We start from the raw sequence: 26,611 nt of genomic DNA, 5'->3' as shown, positions 1-26,611 counted from the left end.
CATATATATTCTTTGCAGAAAAAAATGTCTATTCAGGTCCTTTGCTCATTTTAAATTGGACTATTTTTTTTTTGCTATTGAATTGCAGAATTTAATTGACTAGTATAAATGCAAAGATTCTCAAAAGACAAACTGAAGAATGAGAAAAATATTTGCAAATGATAGATGTAATAAAAGGTTGATATCCAGAATACATAAAGAATTTTGACAAAAAACTAAACCAATTTAAAAATGGACAAAAGACCTGAATAGACATTTTCCCAAAGAAGATATAATAGCCAATAAAATATTGCAATCAGTGTCATTATTTGTAAAGTCAAGATAAAAATATTTACCTTCTAGGGTCAATGTGAGGATTAAATGTGTTAATGTGTATAAAGTGTTTTAAGGCAGTACATGGCATATAGTAAACACTGTATTATGTCTGCCATTCTCAAACTTTTTAATCTTAGGACCTCTTGACATTATTATAAAATTGTTTAGCACCCCCCCACACACACACAACTTGTGTTTACAGGTTATATTTATCAATATTTACTACATTAGAAATTAAAGCCAAGAAACCTTAAAAAGGTTTATTTATGAGGTCATTTAAAATAACTACATGATAACAATTTTTAAATGAGAAAATAACAGCATTTTCCCCCCAAAATTAGTGAGAAGAGTGGCATTACTTTAGATTTTTGTTCACCTGGGAAGCATCTGGCTTACTATGAGAGACTTGGAACCATACCTGCTTTTGCATCCAACCTGCTATAAATCACACATCAGGAAGCCTTGGGAAAATTCCACGTGCTCCCCTGGGAAAATGAGAGTAAAAAAGGCAAATCTCATTTTATTACCCTGTGAAAATTTTTGACCTTGTGGACCCCCAAGAAGGGTCTCAGGGACCCTCCAGAGTCCTCAGACTGAATTATACCTTGAGACTCCCTCTCCATGTTTCCTATTTTTATTATGGTTATGGTTATTGATGATGACAGAGAAAGCCAGAATAGAAATGGGTCTTCCAAAGTTAGAGCTATGTGTGAAGTTCTTTTAATAAAACCAGTTCTTTGCAGATATCATTTTAAAAGTGCTTGTCTTTGAGAAAGTGGGACCAGGTTTGGGTTAAAATGCTGTGAATCAGGACTTCCCTGGAGCTCCAGCGGTTAAGATTCTTCTATGCGTCTACTGCAGGAGGTGTGGCTTTCATCCCTGGTGAGGGAACTAAAATCCCACATACTGTGTGATATTGCCGAAAAATATAATCAATCAATCAATAAAAGTCAGGTGAATAAAATACTTTAATAAAATTCTGTGAACCTATTGATATTCAGAATAAATTGACAGTTGTATTTAGCTTTTTCATACATGTGGAGTTATAGTCATGAAGTAAAGAGGAAAAAGTCCCCTTAGTGCATTGTTGCTATAAGGAAACAAAGTGTGTGTTTGCACCACCATGGAAAATTTTCATGAGAAACTTTGTGCTAGCATTGGGCTCAGACACCAAAACCGCAGATAGTACAGTGAAATCCAAGAGCATTCTAATGCTCTTTTTTCAAGGATGTTCAGGCAGAAGAAATATATTCTGGAAGACCAAAATGCATAACTGTAACCAAAGCATTTCATGAAAGGGGAAAATGGAAATGAAAGGATCTTGGCTCCCTCGCCTGGATTTTTCTGTTTTAATCGAGGATGGTCACTTGGTAGAAAAGGTAACAATGTTGAAGTTCTGATAGTACATCAGTATATTCAGGGGCCATTCTTGCCCAGACAACAAGGTGTTGAACTTCTTAGCTATTCAGTTTAAAGGCAAAATCTTGTCATTGTCTCTCAGGGAAAAATAATGATTCCAAGCTATGTTGTAAAAAGAGAAAAAAAAAAAAAAAATTACATGTCCTCATGACTGATGGTGTTTGGCTCAGCAAGCCAAAGCACTCTGGATCCTGTATTCCCTAGGTCTTGTTGTATAGGTTTCCCTCTTCCTTTTGTTCTCTTTCAAAAATACTCATTCTGCTTTTGGTATTTTTCCTGTCCTCAATTTCCCCAGAAATATGAAAATAACAACAAAAGATCCCAGGGTACAGAATAGCTGTACTGCCAAGGACCTGTGGAAGTAAAATTCATCTAATGTTGAGAGTGCTTAGGGAAAATGATTGAAAACACTATTCCAGAGAAATTATCTACAAAACTTAAAAGTGGAGGCAAAAATGTGATATTAGGGGGATGGTGCAAAGAGAGAAGGGAATGGCTCATTTCAAAGGCTGTTGGTACCAAATGAAATTTCAGGAAAACCTGACCTTGAAAAAGAGGTACAAGATGAATCAAAGGAGAGTGAACTAAAGACTACAAAGAAAGTCCATGAGATACCTTGACTATGTATATCTAACTCCCCTGTACTATCTCTTGTCTACCTGTTATCCTGGTTCCTACATCAGCCCTGAAAATCCTGAAACAGCTGCATGGTGAGGCATACTCTAGAGGATGCTCTATCATGATTCATACTCTAGGAAGAAGATTGAAGTCATGTGGACATGTAGCAAGAATGAGAGGTAGGGGATCTGGTGAAAAAATAAACTATTAATAGTGGAGAAACATTCAGACCAGAAAGCAGAAGAATAAAAAGCAAAGAGTAGGACAGAAACAAACAAACAAAAAAATTAAAACTGTAACAAATGTAGAAACAATTAGCCAGAGAAAGAACAAGTCTTAACAGAGAGAAAAGGAAGGTAGTAAAGAATTGAAGTAAACCAGCATGTTGTGATGGCATCAGTGGAAATAGACTGAGTAGGAGTGGATTCTTCTTTTTGATTTTTTGAATGTTTTCTTCTCCTGATTCTTGCAGACCTCAGCTATATTATTCTCTTCTCCCTTTAAATACTGCAGAAGATTTATTGACAGATGACGAAAACTATTTTATGTTGATTCCCTGTAGAGTATTTAACTCTCAGTATCCTTAGGATTTTAGTCATTAAGAAATTAAGGACATATTAGGAAATATAGGCAATATTTTATAATAACTATAAATGTTTTATAATAACTATACACAACCTTAAAAATTATGAATCACTATATTGTACACCTGGAACATATATAATATTGTACATCAACTATACTTCAATTTAAAAAAAAGAAATTTGGACATCTCTATTTCATTTCCTGAGAAGTTGGAGACTGAGTCTGATTTGTGGTGACCTGTTGTTGTCTTAAATACCAGATGGTATCAGCTGTTGGGGCTGTTGGGAAATGGTCATGTCTAGATGATCTGTGATGCAAGAAGGGGGTCTCACAGGACTGAAAAAGTATCATTTTCTGAAAATTTGGTGGGGAGAGGGGAAAGTAGAAGAGGTGATGGTAACGATGAACATTTCACTTCAGGAATTTTCTTTCCTAAATTTGTTTGTGAACCTGTGAATAAAAATTAACTGAAATACTTTCTGCCCCTCTCCATTTGTTTTCCATTGTTTTAACATTAAAAGCATCTGACACCTGCACTGACAGAGGAACAGATGGTTTTTCTCATGTTCTTCCCTTTGCCCCAAATAGAAAATGCCCTTTGTTTATATAATAATCAAAATCCTCCCACCATCTTCATGGTGGTGAAGAATTCCTCTTTCCTGCCTTCCTATATTCCTTCCATGTGGGAAAATAACTAACATTTGCTGGGTAATAACTCAATTTGCTGAGAATATAACTCAATAAGCTCTCAAGAACATTATCTCCCCACATTCTTACAGTGCCCTTAAGGAGTTACGAGAAGAGAAACTCAAAACACAGAGGAGTGGCCACTTTCTGAAGACCACACCCAGTCAGAGGTAATGGCTGGAGGAGATTCTGACCCAAATCTGTATGTTATGGTACCTAAAACTGTAAGCATCTTCCACCAAATAGAATCAAACAATCCCCAGTGATAAACTTCCCTATGCATTTAGTTTATTTTTTAAACAGCAATTTGTGCTGTATTTAAGTCATTTACATATAAGTTTGTTATCTGCTAAATTAAGAATCTTTGAATGTCAAGAAGCAGACCTTATTCAAGTCTCTATATTACCCAGAGTACCTCCCAGTTCAGTTCAATTCACTTCAGTAGCTTAGTCGTGTCCGACTCTTTGCGACCCCATGGACTGAAGGATGCCAGGCTTCCCTGTCCATCACCAACTCCTGGAGCTTGTTCAAACTCATGTCCATCAAGTTGGTAATGCCATCCAACCATCTCATCCTCTGATATCCCCTTCTCCTCTTGCCTTCAATCTTTCCCAGCATCAAGGAGGGTCTTTTCCAGTGAATCAGTTCTTTGCATCAGGTGGCCAAAGTATTGGAGCTTCAGCATCAAACCTTCCAATGAATATTCAGGACTGATTTCCTTTAAGATTGACTGGATCTCCTTGCAGTCCAAGGGACTCCCTAGAGTCTTCTCCAACACCACAGTTCAAAAGCATCAATTCTTCAGTGCTCAGCTTTCTTTATGGTCCAGCTCTGACATCCATACATGACTACTGGAAAAACCATAGCTATGACAAGTTGGACTTTTGTTGGCAAAGTAATGTCTGTGCTTTTTAACATGTTGTCTAGGTTGGTCATAGCTTTTCTTCCAAGGTGCAAGCATCTTTTAATTTCATGGCTGTAGTCACCATTTGTGGTGATTTTGGAGCCCCCAAAAATAAAGTCTGTCACTGTTCCCATTGTTTCCCCATCTATTTTCCATGAAGTGATGGGACTGGATGCCATGATTTTAGTTTTTTGAATGTTGAGTTTTAAGCTAGCTTTTTCACTCTCCTCTTTCACTTTCATCAAGTTTCCCCAGTTTCTCTTTGCTTTCTGCCATAAGGGTGGTGTCATCTGCATGTGGTGCTGGTGGTGGTTTAGTCGCTAAGTCGTGTCCAATGATTGCGACCCCATGAACTGTAGCCTGCCAGGCCCTCTTATCTATGGGGTTCTCCAGGCAAGAATACTGGAGTGGGTTTCCATTTCCTTCTCCAGGGGATCTTCCCAACCCAGGAATCAAACCCAGATCTGCATTCCATGTAGATTCTTTACCTACTGAGCTATGAGGGAAGCCCTCTCTGAGGTTATTGATGTTTCTCCCAGCAATCTTGACTCTAGCTTGTGCTTCCTCCAGGCTGGCATTTCGTACTCTGCATGTAAGTTAAAATAAGCAGGGTGACAATATACAGCCTTGATGTACTCATTTCCCAATTTAGAACCAGTCTGTTGTTCTATGCCTCGTTCTGTTACTTCTTGATCTGCATACAGATTTCTCAGGAGACAGGTAAGCTGGTCTGGTACTCTCATCTCTTTAAGAATTTTCCAGTTTGTTGTGATCCACACAAAGGCTTTAGCGTAGTCAGTGAAGCCGAAGTTGATGTTTTTCCAGAATTATCTTGCGTTTTCTATGATCCAGTGGATGTTGACAATTTGATCTCTGGTTCTTCCGCCTTTTCTAAATCCAGCTTGAGTATCTGGAAGTTCTTGGTTCACATAATGTTGAAGCCTAGCTTGGAGAATTTTGAACATTACTTTGTTAGTGTGTGAGATGACTGCAATTGTGCAGTAATTTGAACATTCTTGGCATTGCCTTTCTTTGGGATTGGAATGAAAATTGACCTTTTCAAGGACCTACCAGGAGATCTTACTGTTTATGCTAAATAGAAGCTGTTGGGGCTTCCCAGGTGGCTCAGGGGCAAAGAATCTGCCTGTAATGCAGGGGACACAGGTTTGATTACTGGGTCAGGTGGGTCCTTGGAGAAGGAAATGAAAACCCACCCCAGTATTTTGCCTGGGATATCCCATGTACAGAGGAGCCTGGTCCATGGGGTCTGTAGTTGGACAGAGTTGGACAGGACTTAGTGACTAAACATTAACAGAAGCTTTTAATTGAATAACTCAAAACTAACTTTTTATTTTTACATTCTTCTTTTCTTGCCATGCTAGGCCTGAAGCTCTGCCCTCTGGTTTTTATTTGGGCAAGGTCTTTATTGGTTGGGCATCTCAACCAATCTTTTACACCAAAGATGCCTTTCATGTCATCTGGAGACTAGTCATTGTGGGGACTCCTAAGAACAGTTCTAGTTATCAATTTTACCTTGGTTTCCTGGTAGGACAATTTTAATCTGCTGGGCAACCCAGACCCACCGATTCATTCCAAAGCAGTCTAATGCAGGTGTCAAGAACCTGGATTTTCCCCAGATGAACCTTCCCTTCTGCTGCCTGACCATGGTCAAGTAGCTTCATCTCTCAACTCCCTAGACTTTTCACCAGAAAAAGGGGGATAATCATTCTTAACCTGAAGATTGTAGCGAAAATAAATCTCAAACTAAAATTATGATCCAGGGAACTTCCCTTGTGGTCAAATGGTTAGGACTCCACGCTCCCCATGCAGGGGGCACAGGTTCAATCCCTGCTCCAGGAACTAAGACCCACATGCTTCATGGCACACCAGAAAAAACAAAACAAAACCCCCCCCAAAACTTAAAACTAGAAGTATAATCCTTACCGTCCTTCTCCAACCTGCTTTTCCTTCTGATTCCCTAGCTCAGCAAATGGCATCACCCACTGTACATTTTGTGCAATAAGATATCTCTTGTTCCTTCAAGTTCCACCATCAGTCAGTCATCAAGTTCTGTGAATTTTATCTCTCATCTTGAAATCATGTAGTTCCCTGCAACACCAGCACCACCGCCCTATAACTAATTAGTCTCACCAAATCCACTTTAATTATCCCAGCCCCAGCTCTAACTTTCCACACTATTGCCAGAGACATCTTTCAAAATTAAAGTGTGAGACATTGCTAAAATATTCTCAGTGCCTTCACAGTGCTCCTGGCTCAGGTAAAGAATCTTCCATACCTGAGACCCTAAGTGCTTCTGTTCTTCGCTTCCAGTCTTCCTTTCCCTTCCAGTCTGTGATCCAATCAAGGTAGAAAGCCTGCTTAAAGCTCCTCCAGTATGCCACAATCCTCCATCACCTTTTGCACATTTCTTCTGCAGAGAATGTTTCATCATGCCCTTTCTCCCTTTCTCTGAGATTTTTTTCAACTTTAGTTTATTTCAAGTTAGTTGCTTAATTCCCCTTTGCTCAACCTACACACCCACGACTAGGTCAATCTTTTTGATACAGGTTTTGCTAGTGCGGTTTTGCCCTCTTCCATCACTCTCAGAATAATTTAAAATTCCTGTGATTATCTGACAAGTTTCTGTACTAACACCAGAATGTGAGACCCTTGAGGAACTACGTTTTGCTGTATCTCCAGCACTAAACAGTGGCACACAGCACAGGTTCCATAAATATTTGTTGAATGAGCCTGTACTGTACATACGGTAACCGGTTACGCCACTCTCTGGGTTCATGTGAAAAGCTCCTTCTTTGGACTCGGCGCAGGTGTAAATCATGTCCCTGTTAATCTTGAGGAGCTGTGTCTTTTTGTGCTCATCTGTAAAATGGGAATAACTGTCCCTGCCTCACTGAGTTGTTAAGGCCTTAGTGAACACAATGTCAAGTGTCTGCCTGGCTCAGAGCTCCCTCCGCGACGGAGAGGAATTACGGTAATTAACACAGGTCGGAAGGTCCCTAAATAACCGGAGCGTTAAGCAAACAATTGTCTCTGCGCCAACCTGGAGCTTCAAAGGGGGTCTTCGGCCTCAGTAACCTGTCCCCCACCCCAAACCCAGCCAAACTGTCCAGAAGTTTCCATCCCAGGGGAAGGTTGAGCCTGCAGGGAGGTGGCAACGAGAGGACCCCGGCTGCGCGGCAGAGGTGGGGGCGGCGGCCCATCCCCCACTGGGCTCAGCCGGTTCTCCGCAACTTTCCCGGTGCCGCCGCGCGCCCTGTTTGCCTGTCGGCGTGTCTGTGTCCTCCTGTCCCATGAAGGCGACGCCCGGAGCGGCCGCACCCCACCTGGCTTCTGCGAGCCCGCAGGCTTTGGGCAAGTTTGGCGCAGCCCTCGCGGGTCTCACGGCGCCCCCGGCCCTGATTTCCGGGCGCGGGGGTGGGGGGCGCTGTCCCCGCCTCCCCTGCGCGGCCGGAGGTGGCGACCCGCGCGCGAGCGGCGTCGGATCTGGGGTGGCTGCACCAATACCCGGGTGTGTCCGCGTCTCCGCGGGCAGAGAAGGGTGTCAAGCGCGCTCTGTGCATTTTAATCTTGTCTGGGAGGACCTTCCTTGTCGTCAGTTCCTAGGAGGGCTACCCAGTGGGTGCAGTTTTTTTCCTTTGGGGATGCACATTTAAGGGGGTGTGTGTGTGTGTGTGTATGTAAATCTTTATTTTGTGGGGCAACTCTTAATTAGAAGTTCATGAGATTTCAATCCTTAGTTCTTTCCTCCTAAAGCTTTCTTTAAATATGTTGCAAGTTGGTTTTTTCTCTCTTCTTACTTGAAGTTCATTTTATTTAATTTTCAAGCAATGATACAATTAAAATGCTATAATATACATAATAATATGTATTCTGTTGTTAAACATTTCTCAAGACTCTTCTACCTTTCAAGCTTAACGTTAGATTTGAACCTTGAAAAATATACCTATTTTAATAATACAAAGTATTCCTGTAAATTTGTTTTGAAAAGTTAGAGTACACCAACTAATGAACTTAAGTTTAGAAAGTGGCCAAATGCAAACGTTAACTCCACAAAGCCACCAAATCAATGGATACCATTTATGGTTTTGGATTTTCAAAGATCAGTTTTGCAGTGTCTGTCAGATTGTCTTGAAAATCAGGTTCTGATCTTAATCCTGAAAGGGTTAAATAACTTCTAGGTTGCTCTTAAAATAGCTGTCTCATAATACATCAATAATCTTATCCTAGGGTGTGTGGAATCAAATGGCTTAAATTAAATGAAAATAAGTTGAAATATTTCTCACTACGTTGTATGTTTTATCAGTTTAGATGAGTTGCAAGTAAATAATTTCCTAACCTTTTAAGGATGAACAGCTACTATCTACACACTTTGAATACTTTACATGCATGGTCATCACAGTTTACACTGGTGATGGTGTATATGCATTTCTAATCAACAAATAGCAAGGCATCTGTGTTATTTAATGGTTAACAACCCACACTTTTCCATAAAGGTGACATTATATAAAACTGTAGAGATTACTAAATAGTATCAAAAGACCATTTTGAGACTCTGAAGATAAAATCATTAGAGATAAGAGATATAGGATAATGAATTATTGAAAAAACATCATATGGTAGCATAGATATCAAAGTCTCAATTAGCACATGAAATAGTTAATTTTGTTTTTGTTTTAAACATAGGTTTCCAGAGCATTAAAAAGAAAAATCCTCTTAGGTTTGTTAAACCTTTAGTAGAAGATTACAGCCAATGTTTTGTGTTTGGTGAATAGCTGTTTGTCTCACTTTATTTACTTGGTATTGGATATTTGTCAATGTCATTTCATATCTACAGAAAATTCTTACGCTCTATGGAGGTAGTGAGTGTGTGTGTGTGTCTGCCGGAGGTCACATGACAGTTTCATCCTATTTGGTGGAGCAGCTTGACTTTTTCCCCCCCCCTGCTTTTGGTGATGGTTGTGAGTGCAGAAGTTGATTGACAGATGCATGCCAGAAACCCCCATTCTCCTTTTCAAAGACAACATATGATGGATTGCGATCTCTCAGCCCAGCAGGACACGGGGACCATGCAAGCTGTAATTGGTCAGGTATGGAGTCAGCCATTTCTCAACTCCCCTTTTTTCCACAAGGATCTCACCATATGATTCACATAATTCATATTTACAGTACCATCTTTCTATCTGTATCTTCAGCTACCTGCCAGCGTAGCGCTGAAAGTGCGAAAGGGAAAAGGCACCCATTAAAATCTAGCCAGGAGAGCTCAGCTTCAAACTTCAATGTGATGCTTACAAACCCCAACTAATACAACCACCAAAAAAAAAAAGGCAGAGAACAAATTGAATTTATCATTTGGCCTGAATGTTTAAAACAATATATATTTTAGAATTTATTTTCTGTTGAGAGATAGTGATCTCTGAAAGAAAGTGTGAGAAGAGAATAAAGTAGTATGTTTTCTCGGTAGTAGCTAACAATTTTCTGTTAAATATTTTGATTTGGACTGTCTTCTGTCGCTCTTTCTTGCTCTATCTCCCTTGCTGTATGGAAAATATAAATACATAAATGCACGTGCCTTTACTCCCAACCCAGATAGTGTGTGATCGAGCCTGGGAGATGTATGTAGTGGTCTTGGCCGCTGCAGAGGGGCAAGCTGCAAATTAAACACTGCCACAGTCTGAAAGGTCCAGGTGGTCTGCCCGCGCCTCCTAATGCAATCCACACAACAGCTTTAATAAACAGCTCTATTTAGTGCCTCCTCCCTGTATCCAGGGAGGTGAACTGGTCTGGGGCTGCTGTGATGAAATGCCAGAAGAATATCTCTCAGAGGCCTCACAAGCTGATTTTTAGAGCTTTCCCGTTCTGTCGTCTTTGTCTTCCAAATGGGTCAGTGAGTCTTGCTGTTTTCTGTTCTGGTGTTTTCTGTGAGATCGGTAGTTTCTGTTTGTGTGTAAATGTTTGCGTCCTGAGGTAAATCAGAAGAGGAAAGGGTCATTGTATTTTCATTTGCCTTCCAATAACGGGAGGGACGAGAGGGATGAGAGTGCCCAGCTGCAAAAGAAGGGTGATTTTTCTGACTGTAATGGGGGTGGGGTGAGGAAAAAGGGAATATATGTGGTTGCTTTCTGGGTTTTTTTGTAATGTATCTTTGACCAAAATTTTTCCGAGTTTTGTCTCTGCTTACTTAGGAGCTGTTAACTCATAAATCAGAATATGGTTACGAATATTTATGAACTCCTGAAAGTTTTTTCTTTTTTCCTTTTTTAATTTTTGCACACTTTCCAATCAAGACAGGCTGGTGAGGTGATGACCTGAAATTTTTTTGCTGTATGTTAATAGCATGGAAGGAAATATACCATCTTACTGTGTTTTCAACAGAATTATAGCAAAGCCCTTTAGAGGTCTGAAAGCACATGGTTTATTAATACCAGCATGCTTCATAATGCATTTTACAAGGAAAATGTCAGATATATAATGCCATGTTTCCACAGGTTCACACTATTTTAAAAGCGGTAGATAACTGCTTGAACAGAACAATATTTTTTAAAACTTTGCAGTTGGTTTTTGTTATACAGACATAAATAGAGTGAAGTCTCTGGGCATATATTTGTCAGAAAAAAATATGTAAAGACTGATTTTATATACTGTTAATACCCATTTCGGTGTTCACTGATGAGCAAGCAGGTATGTGAAATATAGCTAAAGTAATGGTGCCATGTGGAAATAAATACGTACTTGTTAAAATAGATAACCATTTCATGTAGAAATAAAACTTAAGCTGTGATAACTGTCTTGTCTTGCTAAATAAAACTTTTGTTGGTTGGCAAGCATGTTCTCACTTCTGTAGATCATAGTATGGTCTTAATACTGTGCAAAATTACTGTGTTTCAGTACCAAATATGAAACATTTCCTTTTGTATATATTTCCCTTAGTTGGGAAAAGAAAGCTTTGTTAAAACAAACAGAAGAGATGCTTCTAATTTGTTATTCAATATTGTTTATCAGAATTAATTGTTGATGTATATATTTTTAAAAGGTTCAAGAACATACTGAAAAATAGGAAATGGCATATACTTTACAGATAGCAGACTTAAACTTCTAATTTGTCAGGATTTCATATTGGTTGTTATAACTACAGCACTCTGGATTTTGTGTGTGTACCTCAGATGATTTTTAAAGGCTGTTACGTGTCTCCAGAAACTATATATGTTAATTATTTGTTATGGATACCTACTAAACAGTTGCATCAAAGTAGCCAATTTTTTTCTGAGGATTTCATTTCTCATAAATTATTTTATAAAAACTCAGATACTTATGTCAGACTAGTAAATTATAAAAGCAATTATTCTGAAGGTTGTAAAATTTTCTGTACTAGAAATGGTTTTGTGCATTTTTAGTTCAGAAACTGAAACACCATTTTTTGGAAACTGAAACAGTAATATTCAAAAGAAAAGAAGGACAGCATCCTGCCACATATGCATATCACAAAAGTCAGAAAACCTAATTGAACCCATATCTATAGCTATAAAAAGAAAGATTATATACAGATTTGAAATTATTTCCTTTTAATTGTTGTAGCACGGATAATACTACTGACTCAAACCACTACTTCTAACAATAAGGACAAGAATGTGAAAACAATTTTCCTTGCTTTTCAGTCACTCATAATCAGAAAGAGATGGGTTATTTTTCTGCTTTTGATTTCAACATCATCTTTTCCCTACTCACCAGGTGTGAATCAGTCTCAGTTGATGATACAAATGTTTGTGAGTGTTCCTTCTCAAATACATACTGAAATAAGAATTCTTTTTGTCCTTTTATTTTTCCTTCTGGTCTGAGTTCTGTTCCTACATGACTTTGCGTTGGAGAAGCAAATCACTCGTTTTCAATGATATTTTCCTTTCAGGAAGATTCCCATGAAACAGTTCTTCAGGTTTTTTCATTCGTCTCTGGGATCACATATCTAGATGCTTCCACTGGAGGGGATGAGGAGACTTCTCTGTGTTGCTGGTCAAGATCCACCTCTGGGGAGTGCCAAGGGCAACATGGAAGAGATGTTGTTCCTATGTGCCTTCCCTCTAGGGCCTTACATCCCCACGCCAGCAATTAAGCAGTCTAGTACCTAAGAACAAACTCTCTGCCTAGTATCTCGAGATCAAGAAACTTGGTTCATTCATACAGTTTTGGGAAATCAAGCGGGATTTTTGATAGTTATCTCTAGCAAGCTTATTAAACCTTGGACGCATAGGATGGATTTTACCTTTAGATGATTTTCGGATCAATTTAGACTAAACAGTCAAGCAGGTTCTGAACCATGAGTTTGAATAGCATTTAAAAATGAAGACACATTTCCACCTCATGGCCATTCAGTGTTTACTGCATCTTTTTTGCAGACCTGAGCTTGTGAGTGACAGATTAGTTTATCAGTATTACAGACCTTTTGGTTTTTTTTTCTTTCTTTTTTTTCTCATCTTATGCAGATGGGTCATGGTGTCTAATCCTCTTCTGGCACTGCTGTCCCCAGAGGACCCTTGGCAAGTCTGCCATCTTGATGTGTAGGCCTGAAGATCCAGGCTTGGCTGTGTTTCTATAGACTGACTTCTGCAAATATTACAGGACTGAGGCTATTAAATTAGTTGTTAATAAAAACAACAGGTGAGGCAAATTAGATAAAAATATGTATCAGGCAGATCTAAGAGTTGGCTGGGAATGGCAGAGACAGCAGGATGAAGGGGCTCCTGTGTGCACTCCCAGTGGACATGGGTGAAGTACGCAGAGAAGAGTGGAAAAACCATATTTAACAGCATATTGAAAGCTGTTGCAATTTCCCTTACCAGTAAAATGGGTCTTTTTCTCCCCAAGGTAGATTTGGATGATTTCAAGTGTTTGGAAGTGGCACGTTAGAAAGTGAACGCCGTTGTCTGAGACCTCGGTCAGGGATCGTGCTAAGAGCTCGGACAGGGAGCGAGTGTGGCTAGCTGGGTGCTTCTGGCCTCACGGTATTTCAGCCTGTGTTTTTTTCTTATGAAGTTTCCAGACACACAAATATTTTGATGTTGTCGTATCAAAACAATTTTGTAGTGGGTTTGTTTATACCCTCCCTTGTTCCCAGAAGTATTTTAATGATGCTCAAAGAACCGTATGCTTACCTGGAACATACTCAAGCTGATGTGAATTGGAGGTGGCCTAGGGAGAGAGGACCCTGTAAATAACTTGAATGCAGATTGTTCTTAGTCCATGGAGACTGCTTTCCATGCCCGTTCTATAAAAATTAAACTTGGAGGCTAACCTAACCCTGTCTTATGGGTGCCACACATAACTCTCATGTACATTTAAAAAGTCATTTTTTGTAGGAATGAATGCCTATTTTTTTGGAAACTGATATATTCACTTAAACAAATTTACATATTTTGAAGATATGTAATTATTATCATTTGGATTTAATTAAGGATACTTTTTTCAGAGTACTTATAGGTAAATAGTCTATCACTAAGCTGCTTCAGTTGTGTCAACTCTTTGCAACCCTGTGGGCTGTAGCCTGCCAGGCTCCTCTGTCCATGGGATTCTCCCGGCAAGAAGACTGAAGTGGGTTGTCATTTCCTCCTCCAGGAAAGTAGTCTATTAGAACAAATGCAAATTAGTTAAAGATTCTTCTTTCTGAATACAGAGTGGTGCTGGTATGCTTTTTATAAGTGGGGAGCTCAACAAAACTGAATTTGTACTCTGTATTTCTAACTAGCCTTAAATGCTTCATGCGATATTCCACTTAGACAAAAGCTGATGTTAGCTTTTTATATTCTAGCAGATGAACTCAATTTTTGTTATCTTTAAAATATTTTAAAATTGAAGTTCACTGTGTTGTTTGAGCAGTAGTTTAAATTACAAAGCCAATTTTGTCCTTTAAACTAAAACTTGTCAGTATAGTAATAATACTATACAATAATATTAACAATAATACTGAACAAGAAACACATGAAATCTGGTTTTGAAACTAAATTTTATTTTCTATTTTTAAGAAGATTTAGGGGAACTTTCTCTATATACTATTCAGGTATTATTTATTTATTCTAGTGCTTAAGAATTGAAAGCTTTTGGATTCATATCTCGAGAATATGTAGAGAGGTTGTTGAAACATGTCAAACATGAACGCTTATGAAAGAAAATTTGAATGCAATATATTTCCTGTGTATAAAATCTATAGTACTTGTTCAGTGGGTCATTGAAAGAAGGTATTCTTTCCTTGACCATTTTTGCTATGTAAACTGCATTTAGTCCAACAGTTTGAAGCATCTCTCTTTTCAACTTCATTGTTTACTAAAATTACAGTTTAACTAACATGTTCATAAATATTGAAAAACTCCACTTTTCAGTTGCATTATGGTTTCATATAAACTGTTACTTTTTTAAATGCTTGATTGAGTAGAAAATTAAGTTGGGAAATAAAATGCAAATTTGAAAGGATCAGACCTGAAGAAAGAAACAGTGTGCACAAAGGTGAGTAATGATCTGAATTTGAACACTGAAAGAAAATCCAACTTATAAAACTTTTAAATAAATTTGTGTTTTGTAACCAAAGTTTTATTTGGGAAATAATAGTTGCTCTAAAGATATTTTCAAGCATGCTTTTATATTCTTCTTTACTCCCTTCCTTCCTTCTTTTCTTTTTTTTTTTTTTTTTTTTTGGTGAGTGAGGTGTGTTCCTAATAAAGTAAATTACCAGGTGAAGCTTGGTTCTGGGATCACATGTCATTTATTCTGTTGATCCATCATATCTTGAGCTGGTCCAAAATTGTAATCAAATTTATAGAAGAGGTTGTGAGAAATTGTCATTACATTTTGGTAAGATTCATTTTCCTTTCTAGCTATTACTTTCTTTTTCTTCCTAGTTATACAATGTGAGCCAATTATGGTGGAAATTGACTATTATTTGATAAATTCATGGGTTGCCCTATGCTTGTATTATTTTCTTTAGCACATCTGTAAATGGCCATATTATTGTTATTTCAAGGTTTCCACTTCTTTTAAATATAAAACCATTATATGTAAGTAGTAGAAAAATGATTCAAAACATCTCTGATTACTTATATTAAAGACAACTCCCTAAATTTTTAAAAGCACTTTCTTTTTCAAGATGGCTGGTTTTGGAAAACAGTTTTTTGTCTTATCAGTAGCTTTAAAACCCCCATGATTTGAAGGACTCTTTCTTCCAAAGAGAGAGGTTAGCTGTTGATACTTGGTACTGATTCTAGATGAATTGTAACCTCATCCCTTGGCAGCATTTTTTTTAACCAGAGAATAAGAAAGAAAACTGAGGATCAACAGAATATTCTAAATTTCACCTAATTTCAGTACACGTGCAAGGGGTGGATTATTCCAGTGGGAAGAGATACTCCTACAATTTCTAGCTCCAGCCTCCTAAAGGTCAGAGATGCAAACCAATGTCTGGACACCTTGAATTAAAAGGACATAGTTACTTAAATGCATTGCTGTGTTATTTTGCTCTCTTTCTTCAGTGTCATTTTTCCATCAGCTTTTCTTCTCTTTTCCACTGTAACCCAGAGTCAGTCAGATGAGTAATAAGTGAAAAGTGAATCCTTGTGGGCTGCCCAGGCAGCAAAGGGCACTGGAAAGAGAGACAAGACCTGAAGCAAAACAAAGCAGAGGGCTAGCAGAAAACTCACCCACACACTGGCTTCTGTACTTAGTTTTTTGGTGAGGTATTTCATGAGCTTCCTTCATTTCATCTAGCAATAGCAGATCACGCAAATACATAGTAAAGCAGTATTTTAGAACAAGACCTGTAACATTTCAAAACAAAGCCGAAAGGAAAAAAATTAGCTTCACAGTGCTGGAAAAATAATTTTAAAATTAAGAAACACTTTTTTCTGGAGCTTTTTACAGGATTTTTTTTATGAATGCCTGGGTGCTGTGAAATAGCAACCTTATTAATAATATACACGTTTCTGGTGGTTAATATGATGTTGACTGCATATTTTACAACTTTGACTTTTCATGATTAATCAGAAGCTATTTTAAGAAGAAAACATCTATTTCCAACACCTAAAAACTTAAACATATATACTTAAAAAAAAATGAAATATCTATTACATGGTGCTTTTAGCCTTGATCAGAAGAATTCCGGTAGACTTGTCTTTAAAAGAACAAACTGCATCTTTAGAGAAAACTTTGTTTTCAGTGCAGAATTTATACATAGATTTTTTTTTTTTTAATGAAAGACTTCATTGTTAAGAGTGAGAGGCAAATATTGTATCAAAGCAGAGGCATGGGTACCAGAAGCCCTAATGGATGTTGAAGATATGTGTCAAGAAAGGTAGATGTTTCTTAGGTCTTCCGTTATATTCCTCCAAAATTGAAGAGCAGCATGGACGAGCATGGAGTCAGGCACCTACTATCAGGCTATGGCAGGGCAAACTTGCTTCAGACAGACATAGTTAATTCTATAAACCTTAAATAACACTTGAAAACAAGGCTCTTTCAACCTTTTGGAGAAAAGGTTGAGAGTTGGGACAAATGTAAAATGCTGCTTAGTGTGCACGAATAAAGCCAAGAACATCAGGCTCATTTCACTCTGTGTCAGCCCTGATGATTCATCGTGATGGTCAGGGCAAACTGTGGTCTCTGGGTTGAAACAATTTTATCCATTTTTTTTTTTTTTTAAAAACAGAATGTTCCAGCTTGGATCTTATATCCTTAGGGTTCCAATATTGAATTCTGAATCAGGAAACTTAATCTTGCAGCCAGATTTGACAAGATGCTGGTTGAATGGGAGGCAGAAGTGATGATTGTGGGATGAAATGCCCCAGGTCAGAATTTGGGAAAATAAGATATTTTGTGGAAATTTGGCTATGATATAAGAACCCTCCTTTTGAAAATTTCTCACTACTCATATTAGCAGATGGTGTTCAAGGATCTGAAAAGTAGATCACTGCTGTATTAATTTTCTCTGCTTCAAGTCTTTCTTTAACAGAGGGAATTTTTACACATTCTTAGGTGCATTTCTTAGTGTATTTCTAATGTTGCTAATATAAAAGGTGTTTGTAGTAACAGTCAAAAGGTTTCTGGGAACATTGAATAACATTATGGCTCAAATCTAAGACAATCATACTTTGTTCCTGGCAAAAGGTTAATATTTAGTTCAGGAAATAAAGTTCCTTTTTAGAAAACTTTTTCCATTTGTAAACATTTGGTGGTGGTGGTGGTGGTTTTGTTAGTAAGTCGTGTCCAACTCTTGTGGCCTCATAGACTGTAGCCCACCAGGCTCCTCTGTCCATGGGACTTCTCAGGCAAGAATACTGGAGTGGGTTGCCATTTCCTTCTCCAAGGGATCTTCCCACCCCAGGGATCAAACCCTGCATTGCAGGCGGTCTCCTGCATTGCATGTGGCTTCTTTATGAACTGAACCACTAGGGAACCCTAAAACAAAACTATGTATGTATTTCCAGAGACTAGGGGATTTAGAGTAAAACTGAAAATGAGGTAATCTAATTATTGAAAACACATACACACACCCCTTAGTCAATGTAGGGGTACCTGATGATTTAACCTCTAATAATCTAAAACTGGGCTTTCCAGGTGGCTCAGTCATAAAGAATCTGCCTGCCAATGCAGGAGATGCAGGTTTGATCCCCGGGTCAGGAAGATTCCCTGGAGAAGGAAATGGCAACTCAGTCTAGTATTGCCTGGGAAATCCCATGGACTGAGGAACCTGGTGGGCTACAGTTCATAGGATTGGAAAAGAGTTGGGTACAATTTAGCAACTAAATAACAAATCTAAAACTATGTTAACTCTATGTTTTCGGTTTTAATACATGAAAAAATTATGGACCATCATGTTTACTTAAAATATTCCTCCTCTCAACTAAATTGTTCAAGACAATGGATAAATATTTTGCAACTTCTAGAGATCAAGATCATCTTAGAAATCTGAATAGTTGATCAGTATGCTGCAGAAGGATGATTATTGTGGTTATTTCCTTCCCCAAACAGGGGTTCTTTGTTGGGCAGTGTAGTTCTATTTTATATCAGCTTTCTACAAGTACTAAAATATATCAACTGGGATTGTCTTCTCTCTTTCTGCCATGATTCATCATATAGAAATTAAGCAACTAGTTCAGGCAGAGTGAAGCATCTGAGTAACACCTGCAGAGAAATTCTTTTTTTTGGGACCAGAGAAAGGTTTATTGCAGGACTGAGCAAGCAAAACAGGTAGCTTATGCTCAAAAGAAACCTGAATTCCATGAACACAGTTCTTATATGCATGTTATTGAGGCAAGTTGTATAATGGAAGCCTACAGGTCTTTTCAAAAAATTTTATTGAACAGATTATAAAAGTCAATGCATGCTTATGACAAATAATTTCATCACAGGCAAGTATAGAGTGAAACATGAAGTACCCCATCATTGAACTCCTCAGAAATAATCATCATCAGTAATTTCTTATATCTTCTTCCAGAATTTTCTCTTCATGTATAAGTGTAGAAGATCTTTATACAAACTAAGTAGATCCATACTCTACAGAGTTTTGCAAATTACTTTTACATTTTAATATTGTATTTTTAATTTGCCATATTGCTACCAGGAGATCTACACTGTTCTCTATAGTATTGCATTTTATGAGTACACTACTTTATTTAACAGTCTTCTCTTCTTTAAATTAAAAAAATTTATTGAAATATAGTTGATTTACAGTGTTGTGTTAATTTCAGGTTCACAGCAAAGTGATTCCTATATTTATATATGTATGTGTGTGTGTGTGTGTGTGTGTGTATACATACTCTTTTTTACATTCTTTTCCATTATACATTATTACAAGATATTGAATGTAGTTCCCTGTGCTATACAGTAAGTCCTTGTTGATTATCTCTTTTATGTATAGCAATGTGTGTATTTTAATCTCAGCCTCCTAATTTTAATCTGTTGTCTTTTTAAAAAATATTGATCTATAATTGACATTTCACACTACTTTCAGGGTATAACATAAGGATTCAATATTTGTACATATTGTGACATGATCACCACAATAAGTAACCAGTTATCTCTTGATGAGCACCTGGCTTTTCAAATATAACTTCCTCTCTGTAATGAGACTAGCTAGCAGAGATGTTTCATTTCTCTTAGCATAAAAAATTCTAGAATCTTCCAAAAGGGGTTTTGCTTTATCAAAAGAACTTTAAATGGTGACTCCTAAAAGAAGGTGAGGTGTACTGTTAAAAGTGAAGGATAGCTTATGCCACAAGAATAGATATTTATCACATATATTTTAGTGACAAAGAAGGAAGCATAGGAGATAATAACATAAAGAAACTGTTCTCATTCAGATATAACCTAAAAAATCTCTTGTTTGTTCCAAACTGAACCAAATGCATAACTTATTTTCTTTCATGGGCCTCAGTGCTATTTATTAAGCTAATTGACAGAGATCTATGCTTCCAATGCCTGATTCAGTTAGTATACCTAGATTAGTGAAAAGGAGACCAGAAGAAATTCATGGCAATTGGTTGGTCCCTAAGCAGCTATCTTGTTGGTTCAGAAAAAAGTGCCAATCAGAGACCATTCTTTTTTTTTTTAAATGATATATTGTTTTATTTATTTGGTTGTTCTGTGCAACATATGGTATCTTAGTTCCCTAATGAGGCATCAAACCTGTGGCCCCTGAAATGGAAGAATGAAGTCTTAACCACTGGATCATCAGAGAAATCCCAAGACTGATCTTTGCAAAATTATCTTTCTACTGTATTTTCTGTGACCGGTTTTATAATAATTCTTTCCTCTTTCCCTTGTTCCCTCTCCCTCCCCACTCCTACCAGCACTATGCCCCCCTCACCCTTCTCCCTGCCCCAACAATGATCACATGAACAATGTATGTGGTAGTTATGCATCACTTTACTACTCATTCCAATTAATAAGTTACCTGTAACTTTGCTCTAGACCCTGAAACTTTCTGAAGTCAGAAGTGGGGGAAAGGAATCTTCTCTTATATTCTTTATCAGGTACACTCTGGCTTGAGCTGTCTTAAGTGATTAAGGTGTACTAGAGTGAATTTTAACAACTGGGGAAGAGGGGTTTATGGCCAGCTCCCAATGAGAGAGGAAGTTTACAGTTTACAATATGTCTCATGTTTAAAAAGCATACCTATATCTAGACTTAGGTATATTTTGATATTTATTGAGATTTCATGGGATACCTAAAAAGCCATTAGGAGATCTTAACATTTGTAAATAAGTAGAAGCATGTGCTATAAAAGTACTTTTAATGCAAGAGGAATGTTAGGAAAATTTAAGCAGTGTACATTTTTTGGTGTTCATTGTTGTTTTAAGGGTGAATTGGAAGGAGGCAAGAGAAGAAAGGGTGGATCGCTGTGTTAAGCTTAAAGACTCAACAGTGGAAAGCCCAGTGATGGCCATTAGGGGGTTCATTTAAGAGACAGATGCTAGAGTTGAAGTAGTGAGAATTGGGGGTTGATTTTTTTAAAATTTTATTTTCTTGGCTTAGAGTTGATTTGCAGTGTTGTATTTCAGATGTATAGCAAAGTGATTCAGTTATATATATGCATATATTAATTCTATTTCAGATTCTTTTCTCATAGAATATTGAGTAGAGTTCTCTGTGCTATAGAGTAGGTCCTTGTTGGTTTGTTGTTGTTTAGATGCTAAGTCGTGTCCAACTCTTTTGAGATTCCATGGACTGTAGGTAACCTACAAGGCCCCACTGTCCATGGGATTTCCCAAGCAAGAATACTGGAGTGGGTTGCCATTTCCTTTTCCAGGGGCTCTTCCTGACCCAGGGATTGAATCAGAGCGTCCTGCAGGCAGATTCTTTACTGCTAGGGCACGTTTCTGCTTTGGTAACCATAGTTTGCTTTCAATATCTGTAAGTCTGTTTCTGTTCTGTAAAAATTTGTTTGTGTTATTTAAAAAAAATTAGGTTCCACATATGAGTGATATCATATGATACTTGTCTTTCTCTGACTTATCTTAGTGTGATAGTCCTTAGGTCCAGCCACGTTGCAGTGTATTGCCTTTATTTCATTCTTTTTTAAGACTGAGTAATATTCCACTGTGTATAGATACCACATCTTTATGCATTCCTCTGTTGATGGACATTTATGTTGTTTCCACGTCTTGGCTATTATAAATAGTGCTGAAGTGAACATTGGGATACATGTATCTTTACAAATTATGGTTTTCTCTGTGTATATGCCCAGGAGTGGAATTGCTGGAACACATGGTAGTTATATTTTTAATTTTTTGAGGAACCTCCATAATAGTGTTCTCCATAATGGTTGTACCAATTTTCGTTCCCACCAGCTGTGTAGGGGGTTTCCCTTTTCTCCACATCATCTCCAGCAGTTATTGTTTGTAGACTTTGATGATGGCCATTCTGAGTAGTGTGAGGTGATATCTCATTGTAGTGGGTTTTTTTTTTTTGAATTTTGTTATTTATTTATTATTGAAAGATAATTGCTTTACAGAATTCTGTTGTTTGCTGTTAAACCTCAACATAAATCAATCATAGGTATACATATACCCCCTCCCTTTTGGACCCCCCTCCTGTCTCCCTCCCCACCCCACCCCTCTAGGTTGATACAGAGCCCCTGTTTGAGTTTCCTGAGACACACAGCAAATTCCCGTTGGCTATCTAGTTTACATATGGTAATGTAAGTTTCCATGTTACTCTCTCCATACATCTCACCCTCTTCTCCCATCTCTCCATGTCCATAAATCTATTCTCTATACCTTTTTCTCCATTGTTGCCCTGTAAATAAATTCTTCAGTCCATATTTCTAGATTCTGTATATATACATTAGAATATGATATTTATCTTTCTCTTTCTGACTTACTTCACTCTGTATAATAGGTTCTAGGCTCATCTGCCTCATTAGAACTGACTCAAATGCATTCCTTTTTATGGCTGCGTGATATTCCATTCTGTATATGTACCACAACTTCTTTATCCATTCATCTGTCAATGGACATCTAGGTTGCTTCCATGTTCTAGTTATTGTAAATAGTGCTGCAGTGAACAGTGGGATGCATGTGTCTCTTTCAATTTTGGTTTCCTCAGAGTATATGCCTAGGAGTGGGATCACTGAGTCATATGGTGGTTTTATTCCTACTTTTTAAAGGAGTCTCCATACCATCTTCAATAGTGGCTGTATCAATTTTCATTCCTACTAACAGTGCAAGAGTATTCCCTTTTCTCCACATCATCTCCAGGATTTATTCTTTGTAGACTTTTTGATGATGGCCATTCTGACTGGTGTGAGGTGATCTCTCATTGTAGTTTTGGTTTGTTTTTCTCTAATAATGAGCAATGTTAAGCATCTTTTCATGTGTTCGTTAGCCATCTGTATGTCTTCTTTGGAGAAATGTCTGTTTAGGTCTTTTCCCCACTTTTTGATGGGGTTGTTTGTTTTTCTGATATCAAGTTGTATGAGCTGCTTATGTATTTCGGAAATTGACCATTTGTCCGTTGTTTCCTTTGCTATTATTTTCTCCTGTTCTGAGGATTTTCTTTTCACCTAGCTTATAGTTTCCTTTGCTTTGCAAAAGCTTTTAAGTTTAATCAGGTCCCAATTGTTTACTTTTGTTTTTATTTCCGTTACTCTAGAAGGTGGGTCATAGAGGATCATGTTTTATGTCTTTGAATGTTCTGCCCATGTTTTCCTCTAAGAGTTTTATAGTTTCTGGTCTTACATTTAGGTCTTTTATCCATTTTGAGTTTATCATTGTGTATGGTGTTAGGAAGTGTTCTAATTTCATTCTTTTACATGTAGCTGTCCAGTTTTCCCAGCACCATTTATTGAAGAGGCTGTCTTTGTCCCATCATATATTCTTGCCTCCTTTGTCAGAAATAAGGTACCCATAGGTGCACGGGTTTATTTCTGGACTTTCTATCTTGTTCCATTGGTCTATATTTCTGTTTTTGTGCCAGTACCATGCTATCTTATGACTGTAGCTTTTTAGTATAATCTGAAGCCAGGAGGGTTGATTCCTCCAGCTCCATTCTTCTTTCTCAAGTCTGCGTTGGCTATTCAGGGTCTTTTGTGTTTCTATATGAATTGTGAATTTTTTTGTTCTAGTTCTGTGAAAAATGCCATTTGTAATTTGATAGGGATTGCATTGAACCTGTAGATTGCATTTGATAGTATAGTCATTTTCACAACATTGATTCTTCCTACCCAGGAACAGGGACTATCTCTCCATCTGTTTATGTCATCTTTGATTTCTTTCACTAATGTCTTATAATTTTCTGTGTACAATTCTTTTGTCTCCTTAGATGAGTTTATTCCTAGATATTTAGTTATTTTTGTTGCAATGGTGAATGGGATTGATTCCTTAAATTCTCTTTCTGTATTTTCATTGTTAGTATATAGAAATGCAAGTGATTTCTGTGTATTGATTTTGTATCCTGCAACTTTGCTAAATTCACTGATTAGCTCTGGCAATTTTCTGATACTATCTTTAGGGTTTTCTGTGTACAGTATCAAGTCATCTGCAAGCAGTGAGAACTTTACTTCTTCTTTTCTGATCTGGATTCCTTTTACTCTTTTTCTTCTCTGATGGCTATAACTAGAACTTCCAGAACTATGTTGAATAATAATGGTAAAGATGGACACCCTTGTCTTGTTCCTAATCTTAGGGGGAATGCTTTCAGTTTTCACCATTGAGAATAATGTTTGCTGTAGCCTTATCATATATGGCCTTTACTATGTTGAGGTAGGTTCCTTCTATGCCCATTTTTTGAAGAGGTTTGATCATAAATGGGTGCTGAATTTTGTCAAAGGTTTTTTCTGTAACTATAATCTCTTCAAAAAATTTCTCATACCCTTTCTTTTTCTCTTCTTTTGGACCCCTATAATTCGAATATCGGTGCATTTGATATTATCCCAGGGGTCTCTGAGACTATCCTCAGTTCTTTTCTTTCTTTTTACTTTATTCTGCTCTTCAGAAGTTATTTCCATCATTTTGTCTTCCAGCTCACTAATTCATTCTTCTGCTTCAGATATTCTGCTATTGATTCCTTCTAGAGTAATTTTAATTTCAGTAATTGTGTTGTCTCTGTATATTTATTCTTTTTTTTTTAAAGAGGTTTAGGATAGTAGTTTATTTATTTATCTTTTTCATTTATTTTTATTAGTTGGAGGCTAATTACTTCACAACATTGCAGTGGGTTTTGTCATACATTGACATGAATCAGCCATGGAGTTACATGTGTTCCCCATCCTGATCCCCTCTCCCACCTCCCTGTATGTTTATTCTTTAATTCATCTAGGTCTTTGTTAATTGATTCTTGCATTTTCTCCATTTTGTTTTCAAGGTTTTTAATCATCTTTACTATCATTGTTCTGAATTCTTTTTCAGGTAGTTTGCCTATTTCCTCTTCATTTATTTGGACTTCTGTGTTTGTAGTTTGTTCCTTCATTTGTGTAGTATTTCTCTGCCTTTTCATGATTTTTTTTTAAACTTATTGTGTTTGAGGTCTCCTTTTCCCAGGCTTGAAGAAAACTTTAATTTTTTCCTTGAAGAAGGTTGAATTCTTTCTTCCTTTTCGTTTTTTCCCTCCTATGGTTGGTCGAGTGGTTTGTGTAACCTTTGTATAGGGTGAGATTTGTGCTGAGTTTTCGTTTTTTGTTTGTTTATTTTTTCCTCTGGTGGGCAAGGCTGAGGGAGGTGGTAATCCTGTCTGCTGATGATTTGGTTTGTATTTTTGTTTTGTTTGTTGTTTAGATGATGCATCCTGCACAAGGTGGTGCTACTAGTGGTTGGGTGATGCGGCGTCTTGTATTCAAGTGGTTTCATTTGTGTGAGTTCTCTCTATTTGATACTCCCTATGGTTAATCTCTGCTAATTTAGGGTCTTGGAGACAGTGGTCCCACTCCAAAGGCTCAGGGCTTGATCTCTGGTCAGGAACAAAGATTTCACAAGTGGTTTGTTTTGGCATTGAGTGAAATTAAAACAAATATCCAAAAACGAGAAATCAAAGATGAACCCCAGACAAATGGCAGTTACAAGATTAGGCAAATAATAATTAAAATACTGGAATATACATATATATGTATACACCCATGAGCAAAGCCAGAGTAGTCCAACAAAAATAAGGTACTGTAGATTGACCCAGCAAACAAAGAAAATAAAAAATTATATTTACCAGTTAAGAAGAAAACTAACTAAAGCACAAACTGGAAAGCAAAAGTAAAGCAAGTTGCCAATCGGGGAATAAAGCAATGAAAACAAAACTAATAAATACGTTGAGAGGAAAGAAAAGAAAGAATAGATATGCCAAGTTAAACAGAGGTAGATAAAGAAAATTTATGTACATTAAAGATTAACTGCAAGGGGAAAGGAACAGTAGGAAAGGCAAGCAAAAGAATAAATGTAGAAAAATATAGTAGGTTTAAAAAATAAAAGATAAAAGAAATAAAAAGGAAGAAGAAAGAAAAAGGGGGGAAAAAGAAAACTTAGAATTGCATAAGTACAACATAGAGGCGCAGGTTTATAACAACAATAAAATGTGTGACTGAATATACACATATACATATACACCCATAAGCAAAATCAAAACAGTCCAACAAAATAAACTACAGTATTGATTGACCTGGCGAACAAAGGAAAGCAAACATTATATCTACCAGAACAAAACTAACTAAAGCACAAACTGGAAAACAAAAGTAACGCAGGGTGCCATTTAGGGAATAAAGCAATGAAAATAAAACTAACAAGTATGTAGAGAGGGTAGTAGAGAAAGAAAAGAAAGAAAGAATAGATATGCAAAGTTAAATCAAGGTAGATAAAGAAGATTTATATACATTAAAGATTAACTGCAAGAGGAAAATAACTAGGAAAAACAAACAAATGAGTAAATGTAGAAAAAATAATAATAGATTTTAAAAATTAAAATTAAATAAAGAGAAAAAGAAAAAGGAAAACACCACAGAACTACGAAAGCTCAATGTAGAGGCAGAGGTTTATAACAACAATAAAAAATGTAACTGAGGGGAAAAAAAAAAGACCAAAAGCTTAATTGGATTCCATAGTGCCAGTAAAA

The 26,611-nt window shown here is 37.2% G+C and overlaps 1 protein-coding gene across 1 annotated transcript in view; it reads left to right on the top strand.

Annotated features, from left to right (window-relative positions):
- The first annotated feature begins 9,531 nt into the window (after window positions 1-9,531).
- The window catches only part of POU6F2 (POU class 6 homeobox 2), a 470,298-nt gene continuing 453,218 nt past the window's right edge, over window positions 9,532-26,611 (top strand). The window contains exon 1 of the mRNA XM_065939812.1: window positions 9,532-9,636. Coding sequence (XP_065795884.1) covers window positions 9,532-9,636 — 105 coding nt within the window. The remainder of the gene's footprint in view (window positions 9,637-26,611) is intronic.

This window comes from Muntiacus reevesi, chromosome 6, assembly GCF_963930625.1.
Source record: "Muntiacus reevesi chromosome 6, mMunRee1.1, whole genome shotgun sequence".
Taxonomy (NCBI): domain Eukaryota; kingdom Metazoa; phylum Chordata; class Mammalia; order Artiodactyla; family Cervidae; genus Muntiacus; species Muntiacus reevesi.
The sequence above is the reverse complement of the archived record's forward strand: the minus strand, read 5'-3'. Positions and strand labels throughout refer to the sequence as shown.